The 12,864-nt window shown below is 43.0% G+C and overlaps 1 protein-coding gene across 1 annotated transcript in view; it reads left to right on the forward strand.

Moving 5' to 3' along the window:
- The window catches only part of LOC146812074 (uncharacterized), a 236,105-nt gene that overhangs the window by 193,579 nt on the left and 29,662 nt on the right, over positions 1-12,864 (forward strand). The window contains exon 11 of the mRNA XM_085619083.1: positions 12,198-12,266. Within this exon, the coding sequence (XP_085475209.1) occupies positions 12,198-12,266 (69 nt within the window). The remainder of the gene's footprint in view (positions 1-12,197; positions 12,267-12,864) is intronic.

Genomic DNA, 12,864 nt, shown 5'->3' on the forward strand with positions numbered 1-12,864 from the left:
ATGGTCATTCCTCTCCCATCTATACTAGCCGAAAACGCGCAACAATTATTCCCACAATGTTCCACAAACCCTCTAGAAAGGGAAATTCCGACAATATAATTATCACATCAGTTGTTCAAGCAAAAGGACATGTAAATGTCCAGGTTGAGGCTTCTAAAACTCCAGATTTCTCCACCAGTACTGACGAGTGTGTACCCCATCTTATAGTCCCCTGTTCAAATAGGTTTGCTTTGTTGGCCACGCTTGACATTTAACACAAATGTAGATACACAGTTGACAAGCACACCACAAGCACAAGATAGCGAAGACCAACAATCTCTTGCTCATCTCCCTGGCCATTAACTCACTCAAATGTGAAATAATAACTATGAGACACATGATTGAAGAACTCACAGTACTGGTTAAATCTTTACTTCCATTGGTTCCATTCTGCCAACAGCAAGTAAACCATCCGCTTCATCATAATCAAAAAAAGGAATCGTTAAATAAGTTGCCTCCAATTGAAAGGGCTAAATCAAGCAGAGCCGCCATTTCTCGTGCTTCATTTCCCACAAATTCTGTTTCCCAAACTCTTAAAGCAAATAACAGTATAAATGCTACTACATCTAAAGGCTCTACTATCTCAAAGGCTTATACATCTAGAGAACGCCCTAATCAAACTGCCCACAGAACGCGGTCAGATCAAGTAAGTTCTAGTAGCACATCCTTGGGAAGGAACACTCTGGCTAAACCACAGCAGCAGACTCACTACCCATTTGCTGTTTCCCAGTCACATGACCAAATCATCTTTATGACCAACGTTCCCAAGTTTAATCCTAATGCTGTTCGTGAAAGTCCTGACTCCTTAACAAATAAAGTGATACATTGGATTCGTCATACTAGGGGCTGCCGCTCTGTGATACGCGAGGATATCATTTGCACTCGCAGATGCTCACCCCCCGCGCAAACACACGACTACATTGAACTTACACTCTGTTCCACCGATCTGGCAGAATCTTCTTGCCCTAGAATACAGAACTTGCCCCCCGCCTACCTCATCCATACAATTTAGAAGTGCACGATCTCATATAGGGGGTGGGATAACTGACATTCCGGAGCAAGGGACATCCTTAGAAGCAGTCGACTGACTAGAGACAGCCCACTGCTCGAACATAGACCCAAGTACTATCATCTCTAGCTCCATGTGTAACCCCCAAACCCCTTTATCCCACCCGACGCACAAGACACAGCATTGGGTATTCTTGGGAATAAGGGCCCAAGTGACCCCCTTGAAATTGAACAGAGGATATACAGGACAGGATAACGCACATCATTAGTTCACCCCGAGATGCCCGATCCCCCAGCGCAGCTAAGCCTGCTACAATTGACAAACGATAATTTGGCTCTGACTCCCTCCTCCACTAAGTTTAGGCTTATATCGTGGAATGTAGCAGGTCACAAAACAAACTCCTACTCCCGCATCTTCCAGGAGGCATGGAGCTTGGTGCCAGTACACAAAACAGGCTATGCCTGTTTTTGCATTCCAGCTACCACTGTGGGGAGAGGGTGTCCCTAAGGGGGTTTGATTGTCTGGGTGAATATTGCCATAGGCTGTCGAATTTTCACGCACCCAACCCTAAGTCATGATATCTTGAGACTTTCTATTAAGGGCCCAAATGGCGGGAATATTTTAGACCTGTTTAATGTCTATATTAGAGGAACCAAGGGGGGCAACCCATCGCCCACCATTACGCTTTTAGAACAGGCTATATACAGCTGTTCGCCTGGTAATCGAATTATGATTGCAGGCAACTTTAATTGTACCTTTGAGCCTTTGAGCTCAGAAGATATGCTGGAGCATGATGGAGTTGATAACAAATGGGCAGTCCTTCCACTCAATTTACCCCCCATCAAAAAATGGACCAATTTAGCTATTCAAATTAATGCATTCGCCACAGAGTTTGATCTTAGGGCAACCAACAGTAGAACCCTTTCGGACATACAGGGGGCTAACACCTTCAACAGAGTCAGTTGTCCCTCACAAATCGACCATATTTTAGTTGATGTAAATTTGTGGGATGAGATGACTGATATGTTTGTTGGCACCATGATTGATAGTGACCACAACCCTCTATGCATGACCATGAGTAACCCGTGGGTTCTTCTACCACACCCTCAGATTAGCCGGGTAGCGAATTGCATCACTAATATCGTCCCCTCTAATTGCAAAAGTCAGCGAAAGTGGCACAAGGTCTCTTGGCATGACTCAAATCTAGTGGGCATCCGCAAGACCTTGTCCAAGAAGATAGTAGAACTCCGGGCCTCGGTCTCAGATATATCTGAGCGGGAATCTATTCCTTTCATCCATTCATGCACTGTAGAGACCCTAAGCTCTTACTTTCAGCCACCTTGCAGGTATAACATTTCACATGTTCACCAAAAAAACAGCATCCATGGTACACTAAGGACTGTAAGCTTAAAAGACCTCCGCAATTAGAACTAAAAACTGCTTCAGGGTCAAAACGGCCAGGTAGGAATATAAGGCTGTTTTGCACAAAGCAAAGATTGAGTAGGATGAACGGTATTGCCAGGAGTTGAAGGACGCAAGCCTTGGTAAGAACAGGAACCATTTTTTATCCTTAGTGAGCCGGGGAAATAACAGGGATTTAGGCACTATGCCCAACCATATCACTTGCCATGTATGTCAGGACCATTTTACAAAACTATAATCCACTTTAGAGGACTGATGTCTGGAGGTGCCATGTGGCCCCACAAACGTCTCTCCTATAGGGAATGTTAGTGATCCCTTCTCGCGGGCTGAAATAGAGGCTGGGATTATGAAATTAGTCCCCGCTAAAGCCCCAGGACCACACGGTCTTCCAGGAGATTTATTCCTGTTTGATCCCAGAGGGTGGTCGTGTTACTTTCAGCTATTGTTCAACACCGTAGTTGCAGGATGCCCAGTCCCAGAAACCTGGAAAGGCGCAGAAGTGGTCCCTATTTATAAAAAAGGTGATAAGGAAGATCCCTCAAATTACAGGCCCATAAGTCTGACTGACGTTATGCAAAAGGTGCTAGGCAGGGTCCTCCTACAGAGAATACAATCATGGTCTGAAGAGGAGAACGTTCTTTCCCAATACCAGACGGGCTTTAGGGTCAGTACCGGGACGATCAACCAGGTATTTAGGCTAATGCTTATATACTGGAAAGTCGTGCTAATTGAAAAAGGCACCCTTCACCTGGCATTCATTGACTTAAAAACTGCATTCAATCTGGTACCTAGGGCCAGATTGTGGCAGATCCTGAAAGAGATGGGCATTCCACCGCTAATTCTTAACCTAATAATCCATCTTCACGAGAAAACCTTTGCCCAGGTGAGATGGGGAGCCCAAGGGCAGCTATCAGAGCAGATTCCTGTTGGCAAGGGAGCCCGCCAGGGTTGTGTCATGGCCTCCACCCTGTTCTCCTTGTACGTGAACGGGGTGGTGAAGTTTCTGCAAGAAGATCCAGCTGACGCCCCAATCCTGGCAGACGACAAAGTGCCAAGGCTTCTGTTCGCTGACGACACCTTGTTGGTGTCAAAGACCCCAATAGGGCTACAAAAAATAATGAACAGATATAAATCTTTCTTTGACTCACGGGGCCTAGTCATTAATACCACAAAGACAAAGCTTATGGTTTTAAACCGCACAAATCTTTTAGGTATTATTTTACATTGAATGGCACGCCCTGGAGAGAGTCGGGACCTTTGAATATCTCGGTATGCGACTCTCTGATAAAATGCATTGGAGGAGCCATATAACTAAAACGCTTTTGAACCATAAACGCGTGACCGTGGCACTAAGCAAACAACACCGCTCCTCGTATAGTAGGCCAGTTGCCCCGGCTTTCGTAGGTTATGATGCAAAGGCAGTTAGCTCGGCTCTCTATGGAGCCGAGCTAGGGGGGTTTGAAAACGTAGACGAGATCAGCAGGTCTGAGCACAAGTTTCTGAGGGATTTGGTGACGCTTGCCCGTAACACCCCACTAACACCTTTAATGCACGATATGGGTAGGCGGCCATTTAGAGCCATTGCTAGGCTCTGCCAACTGCTATTTTGGGCTCGCCTAAGGCGTACTGAAGAGCTACGCCTCCGCTCTAACGGAGGTAATGAATTTGGATGTGGACCATAGGGTCAAATGGATATTATATGCGAAGAAAACTATGATGCTACTTGACCTTAAAGAATCATGGGATACCCAAATTCCCCCAAGCAAGGTGGAACTTAAACGTCATTACTAGGATTGGATCGACAGCCAGGAGCTCAGTAAGCCAACTATGGGGAGATTAACAGAGAATTTTCTTATATTTAAGCACACTAGAAACCTAGAGCCTTACCTAGACGTGATCCAGGTCCCATGAGATAGAACTCTGTACTTTCAGTTTAGGTTCGGCACGCGCCCTGTTAAAACCCTAACTTCAAAGTGGCGCACAGCTGAGAACACAACAGAGAGTTGCCCCTGCTGTGGAGCCTGGTGGAGTGTGTTGCTCATGTCATGTTTGCTTGCCCAGCTTACAACAAAGCAAGGATCAAATGGTTAAAACCAATTTGCAGTGACATGCGCACCCGCGACCACCGGTTTGCTCTGCGTATTATAAAATCTGACCCAAGTGTTCTCATGTGGGGTGGCCAAGTTTTTAGGCCAAGCTTGACTTGTTAGGATCAAAGCACTACGTGGGGTGACCTCAATATAGGTGTTTCTGACTCTAGAGGCAGCTAAAAAAGTTGTTATATAGCATTTATTAAAACTGCAGATCATATCGGGATGTTACAACAAATTTAGAATATTTCTCACGATGGATATAGCACTAGCACTTTATATAAACACTATTGTGATGGATTGTGTCCCTTTTACCTCCTTTTATTTGTTGAATTCCTATTATAACTTTTGAGTACCTGTGGTGGAAGGGATTCATAGAAAGTGACATGCACACTTTTTTAGGTTAATGTTTTTAGTGATACTTGTTTTTCGCTTTGTATTATAATACGATGCCAAAAATGCTAAGCCAAGATATTTTAAATGAACTTTTGTATTCAAAGATTTTTTACTATCGAACACATATTGTTTTATTGAACAAATATCAAATAACGCTTTTATGATACATGCTGTCGAATGTAGATATATGAACTGAACTGATGCCATAGGGCCGATCTGTTTATTATGAAAAAATGCAGCAAATGTATAAGGTCTGACTTACTTACTGTAAAAACCTTTATGGGTTGATAGAAATGGCACATGCCTGTAGACAGTCGTTTTGTTACATGGTGTAAGATAATGCCTTTTTTGCATGATCACACCCATGTTTGTACACTGATGCCGCTGTTTTTTTTTACTCTAAAGGTGTACTGATCCCTGCCAAAAAGGCTGCAGTGCCCGTGCTCTGATGCCTAAAACGTGTATCTCTGATTGCTTTATCCACAATTGGCATAGGTTAACTTACTTATAAGTCCCTAGTTTATGGTACCAGGGATACAGAGGGCCTGTAACTTAAAGTGTCTCTCGCAGACTGAAGTACTTATTGTGCCACCACAAGTGGGACAAAGCAAAACATGACTCCCAGCCTGCCTTTGCCGGTTGGCAGAGCGTTTTCCAACTGCTAACTTAGCGTTGCCATTTAAAGTACTGAGAGAGCTAAGATTTTCCTTTTTAATACTTATAAGTCACTCTTAACACAGGCCTTCAAAGCCCTAAAGGCAGAGTGCATTATATTAAAAAGGTGGTCTTGTGTTTTCTAACTTTACATGCCTGGACAGTAAAAACCCTGCATTGTCGTTTTTTATTGTGGAAAGGCTAGTAGCCCCATTGGTGAATACAGAGTTATATGCTGACAACTTAACAGTTCAAGGTATAAAAAAAATGACTTAATTTTCAGGTTATTAATGCAACTTTTGCATTTTTTGCCCAAACTCTTCCAGTGACCATTTACAGTTGCTGGGCACGAGGCAGCCTTCTGCTCTCTGGGTGGGGGGTGGTTGTGAATGACTCTCAGAAAGGAACACAACGGGCCTGCCACTGGAGTGGTGTGACCTCACCCTGGAAGGAAGACCAAACAGGATGTGAGCCCAAAAGCCAACTTCAAAAGGGAAGCCACACCTCTGGGATGAACTCGGGAGCTCAACACACCAAGAGAAGTATTCTGCCAATTTGAGAGTGGGCTGAATGGTGCATTCAGAGCTAGCTAGAGGCCAGACTTCACAGGAAGTCATCAGAAGGTGGAGGGCACCTGGTAGCTTATTGGCTAGTAGTTGCCACATCCCAGAGGGTGAAAACTGGCCATAAAGGTGGCACCGCTGGCATCCAGACCTCAGATCTCAACTTAAATAGAGAGAAGACCGAAGAAGGACAGCCCAGCCGCTCCTTGTGCCTGTGGTGCTCTGCTCAAGAAAACATAATCCCCGAGCCCCAGACAGAAGAAGTGAGTCCGAGGGTCAGTTGACTGACTTCCTGCTACAGCTACAGGACACAAAAGCTTAAGAAGCCTACCCTGGCGCGTTGGTAGTCAAGAACGCCTGATCGTCACTGACCGCCAAAGTTTAGCCAGCCTTAAAAAGTTGAACCCGAGACTGTTGCACCAAGGAGAGTCATCAGAGTGCAGTTTAGTCACCCAACAAGGAAGTTGCCACCAGTTAAAGGGAACCGCTGGTTTTGCTGTGACCTGAGACCAGTAGACCACTGCCAACTATTTTTTGATTTGACTTCACCCAGATTTTGAGGGACACCGAACCCTAAAGCCAGAATCACCTCACTGTGTTCATGTACCGAGGGATGGCCCCAGAAAGACCACTGTTACCAGCTCAGCATCTGGTTTACATTACATCAGGACCACTCCCTCAATCAAAGACTATGACAGGTCACTCATAGAGCCTGGAACTGGACTGGAAACTGCTTTGACTGTGAGGTAACTTTTCGGTTGTACCTTGTTGCTCCCTGTGACTAGCTCCCTGCCAGGGTTGGTGAGGCCAAGAGTGCTTAAGTAGTTGTTTGAAACTTTATTAAAAAATGTGGAAAGTTTCCCACTATTGTGGCCCAGCACAATCAATTATTATACTAAGTGATAATCTGTGATGTATTGTTTCTTTAGAAGTTCATATCAGTTATTGTGTTGTGTTTTACTCATATTCAACTGTATTGAATACTCTTTAATGCTTTACAATTGTTCCTTTGATAAAGCCTGACTGCTTAGGGCCACAGCTACCCAGAGTGTAGCTAAGTTTTTGCAAACATCACTGGACCCCAGTACAAGTTTGAGAGTTTATTACGTGGTCAGGCTGCACAACCACACCATATAATAAACCACTTTCCTAATAAATGGAATCTTGAAGCTTACTGTAGCAAGCAAGAATTTTGATAATCCCTTTGATAAACCCTCTGGTGGAAGATTTGCACTGTGATAATCCTTGCTACACTCTCTTTTAATGGAATGATAGGTAACATTGTCTTCCAGAACCTTGTTAAAAAAAAATCTTTACATACCTGTAAATACATAGTGGTTTTTTGGATCAGCCTCACTTATGTCTACTCGAGTGTCATTCACATTCTGTTTCTCTGTATTAACACATGCTGCATGGGGCAATAGGTTAGCCCGTTCCTGCCATTGCCTCTATAGGTCTGGTGGTAACTGGAGTTTAGCTGATCATGTGCACATCTGCCTGGAAATGAGTGCTCTTCAGCATCAGGGATGGTGACCTGTCCTTTTAGTTTTACATTTGTTTGTTTTATAGGTCCCCTTTCATTTCCTTAGCTTTTTAATAGTCTCTTGCAGCTACCTAAACAGTCTCACTGCGAGGCTTGCTTGCTGCTTTCTTAATCTGCAGTGTGCTGTATCCTATCTGGCCATTATTCCTAAACTGGTCTGTCATCTTTGTAAGATATTTTCCATAATATATCATTGCTTTCCCACTGGCAACGGTCATTAGTATCTTTAGAATGACAGACTGCATGTAACTCATTGAGTGCCTAAACTCATCAGTGACTGAAGAAGTACTTTATGAGAAGCAAGATTTATTGACATTGCCAGTGCTCGTTATAAACATTGCGGAGAAATGTGCGGGCTGCATGTCATGATGCATGTGTCAAAAGAGCTATTATTTACAACACATTGGACCCCATTACGAAGTCGGGCGGAATGTCATTCGACAGCTTGGGCATTGGTCTGACTGCCGTATTATATGGGTTGTCCGATAGATGCCTGCGGGGGGAATTTGCTTCCCCTCCTACAGAATCAAGGGGCCCTTCAGGCAGAGGGCGGATCGTAATCCCCAAAATGCCAAGGCACTGCAGTAGGGATTATGATGCACGTTTCTGGCAGCTTTTCTATGTAGGTCCGACCACCAAAGAAAGGCTGTCGGAAACGGACTGTGGGGGCCTCTATCAGAGCCCCTGTCCCCCAGCGCCCTCCTCTGAGCTGCCCCCCAAACATCCATGCATCGTGTGTCCATCGTGTGTCAGAAACCGCTTGGTGCCTGCCACACGGTGCATAGATGTTGAAAAAGTGCATCCTTCCTATGACGGCTTCTGCTGCAGCCTGCAGCACAAGCCTCAATAGGAAAGCTACACTTTCTGACCACCATGAAGGCAGTCTTATTCTGATTTGGGAAGCGGGACCACCGACTCCTTGAGACGCGGTCTAATTTTCGACACAGTGCGTCCGACCGGCATCATAATGGGACCCAATATGTCAAAACAAAGTGATTATATAGCCTTTCATTTTCACAAAAGTTCAATCAAATGTTCAGTACACACACAAAAGTGATCATGCATTTTTGAGTATGGGAATTGAAATTTAAACACAATCTACTTCCCCCATGGTCTTTACGTTCTTTAAACGGTCTGGCAGATGTAAATCAAAAATCAGGTAGGATCCATTGGAACTCCAAAGCAATCAATAAAATGAACACTTACATTTCTTCCTTTTTGCCAGTCCTTATAAGCGGAGAAGGTGATCCCTTAACCAGTTACGAAGATACAGTACAATCAGTCATGGCTACCGTTCAGGCAAATATAACTAGGCAAGATAAAGGTAAAATCCACCAAAACGGAAAGCGAACAGATCATCTGTCATTTCACCTAAATACCTTGACCAGAATGCAATTCCAATCTTTCTGTGCCACAAGAAAAAGAGAAATAAGAAAGTTGAAAAAACTCCGTGAACTGAAAAAAGAGAAACAAAAACTGGGTTGATATTCAAATTGCAGTAACATGTACATGGGTATAAGAAAATCAATCCAAGCATCGCCAGTCTAATCATCCGAATGGGAAAACACATCCTTAAATGTTATATATATATAACATTCAAAACCAAGTCTCACCTGGACACTGTCCCTACCGAAAGGGCCAATCAGATTGGGACATGTTAGCCATATCGTCTGCACAGATCGCCGTTTTTATTAAAACCGCCAGATCATCTGCAGAAATTGTACCAGACAACATCTCTATCAAAGTCTTACAATCAAACCCTGAAGATTGGAGCACATTTTTAACCCCGCTCTTTCATTATTGTTTTGAAACTGGGAAAATACCAAAATCTTAGCGAGGGAGCATCGTGGTCACCTTTTTTAAAAAAGGCTCCAGCTCCAATCCAAACAACTTTAGACAAATCACCCTCCTAGATGCCACTAGAATGATCAACGCAGCATGCATATTGGAATACGCAAAGGACTGGGCATTTTCGAATGGAGTGATTCCTATGGTACAGGCTGGCTTCCGCCCCAAACATCCAGTTACGGACAATATTGCTATCCTTCATACTGTCCTTGATATGTATGTAGTGTTAAAATCACAGATAGTTTACTGCGTTTTCTTGACTTTTCGACCACTTTTGATAGCGTGAATAGGCCAACATTATGGAAAAAGTTAGGGAGTTTAGGGATTCCCCACGATCTCCTTACAATAATCATTTCTTTGCATACAGCAACATGGTGTACAGTCCAAATGGGGGTAGAAAATGGCTTAATCAGACCAATGCCCGCGATGAATGGATTGAAACAGGGTTGCCTTCTTGCCCCCATGTTATTTCCATTTATGTAAGTGACCTACCGGGGAACTTTTCCCAGATAAATAATTCTCCACCAAAATTAGCACAAAGCGATATCCATAGCCTAATGTATGTCGACGATAACTTTATACTCGATCGTGCCCCAATTGGCCTACAAAGAAACTTAAACTAATTAAATTGATACGCAAAAGAAAACGTTTTGGTCTCTAACATTTCAAAAACCAAAATGTTACCTTTTAGAGGAAGAAGGAAATCTCTTTCTTTCACATGGTCACTGGGAGGTAACCTTATCGAGATAATGAACGAATATGCTTATTTGGGTCGAATTGTTTCATATAATTTACAAAATGCTCACTATTTTGAACATCTCTGGCAAAAGGCAGATGCCCATGTCGCAGCATTACAGAGATTTTATCGCTCTACTGGGAATAGACATTTCCAATCCCTGCTAGAGGTTTACCATATGAAAATCCCACCTATTTTATTTTATGCCCTGGTGTATATATACAGATTAAAACCTGGCAACCAGTAAAAGTGAAAGAAGGGATTATTCTATGGAAACTGCTAAAAGTCAGCTAATCAGTCACGGCACAAGCCTTACGTCTCTAGTATTCTTTAACTGGCATATATGCTAGAGCCGTTTCCAAAATTATAAGGTGGGCCTTTAACCTTGTACATGCTTTCCCTGTCTCCCTAAGATACATATTAAAATTGGAGACTTTTAGAGTTGAGTCGACACAGCAAACTTTCAACAGGAACCTTAAAATAGCCCTTGATGCATCCCAATGTACTGTAGCACTTTTGCAGGCTTGGTCACCAGCGCATCTGAAGCTCTTTTAAAAACACCTGACGCCGAGAATAAGCTTTGAATTAGATATGGAACACTGTACCCAATTAAAGCACTATAAACAATTTGCAGAAAATATAGTATAGAAAACCCTTGAGCACTATCTTCAGTTTCAGTTAGAGAACAGAGTAAGGCTTTGTATCCTTCTTCTGCGATTAGGAATCCTCCCCTTAAAAGTATATTCCTCTAGATGGAACCCCCTTGAAAATCGCTCTGGTAATTGTGACTTGTTACGGTTAGCACAAGACCTTTCTCATGTATTGTTAATCTGTCCAAATCCAATCCTGGTAGAGGCTCGGCGACGATTTATAAAGCCCATTTGCTATAGATACAACACTATTTTAATTCAAAATTTAATTATGTTGTGCAAGTCTCCCTCAAATGAAGTTGTTTGTCATAACCTGTTTGTTTTTAAAGAGTTTTTTAAAGCTGTTTTAAAAGCGCATAAATATAAGTCTTATACTCGTGCATTTTGTATTTGTCGACCTCAATATGCCATAACCTGTTTGTTTTTAATGAATTTTTAAAGCAGTTTTTAAAAGTGCAAATATAACTGTTTTATACTTATGTACTTGTATTTGTTGACCTCAGTTGAGGTCTGAATCAAGTAAAAATTGATTGATTGATTGATATAGCCTTCCATGCAAGCAAACTAAAAAGCATGATGTTGTGTTATTTGTTTTGCACTTTTGAAAAGCATTTAACCCCTTGCGTGCGGGTTTATTTCTCCCGCTGTGCGGGAGAAATAAACGGCGTTCGGGAACACGACGTCTCCCGGCCGTCGTGCGCACACGCCCACCGTAATGCACGACGGCCGGGAGACGTCGTGCGCGTCTTTTTACCCAGTTTTAAGTTACATTGTTGAGAACTTTCTCTTATGAATATAGTCAATTTACCCATTTGCAATATGTGATTGACAACAGGGAACCTAATACAGGTTACTTATGGAATTATTTTGTATCAACCGAACCACGTTTATTTAAACATTTATAGATGGTTTAGCATTATGAGGATAAGGAAATTATATTTTATGGCTCTACAGTTCTTACCATCAGTGTGCTCTTTTGCTAAGACTTGTAGCTATGCTTACTCCAAGTTTATGTGCCAATTATAGGAGGGAAGATCTGTTGCTGTAATGTTTACTATGTATCTATGTAGTGTGTCTGGTGCATGATTTGAAAAGGTATGGGAATGCAGACGGCTCTACAGGTTTGCACGTTCAGTATAGTGTAAGGTCAGTCCACAGAGTTGTGACAGCCCCTCTATTTCTCCTTACTTTACCACAACAGTAACTTCTCATTTTTCCTAATACCTGAATACTGGTTTGTTTCTTAGGAGAAACTGCATCTTCACCTGTCCCAGCCGCTTGCCAAGCATCAGAAAACAACACTGAGCTGCTGAAAGGTAAGCATGCACTAGAGTAATTAAATGCACATAGCAAAATAGTACGAAGTCAGCTGGCGCCCGAGATTAAAATTGGTTAATTAATCAAGGAGTGCCTGCAAACTGCCTTTTCTTATTCGAAGATTTCCATTGTCAGTTCTGGCACAACTAGCAAATGGCTGTTTCCCACAAGCCAAGTTGTACAAAGATGCTTACCCAGAAGGCTAGCACCCCTGTTGTCTGGCTTGGAAACTTCACCATATAGCAAATGCTGAAGGAGGATCCGTTTCTGAGACTGAACGTGGATACAAGGGACGATGACAATCACCAGAGCTGGCTGGTTGGTAACCTAACATAACGTGTATTTGTAAAGTGCACATTCACCCGTAGGTACCTTGGCGCTAAATAAAAGATGTGTATTGCTACCCAACTCAATGGTACTCATTTTATCGACCTCAGATGGATAAAAGGCTGAGTGCACCCATCAGGATTTGAACCTGTGACCATAAGGTCGCACACAGGCCCTTGCAGTGGACGCGTTAGTCCACTGAGCCACCAGACCCGGCAGCTGCTTCAGGGTTGTTCTTTATATGAGCTACTTAATGAGGAAGGTGGGTAC

Source organism: Triturus cristatus, chromosome 7, assembly GCF_964204655.1.
Source record: "Triturus cristatus chromosome 7, aTriCri1.1, whole genome shotgun sequence".
In the NCBI taxonomy this organism is placed as follows: Eukaryota; Metazoa; Chordata; class Amphibia; order Caudata; family Salamandridae; genus Triturus; species Triturus cristatus.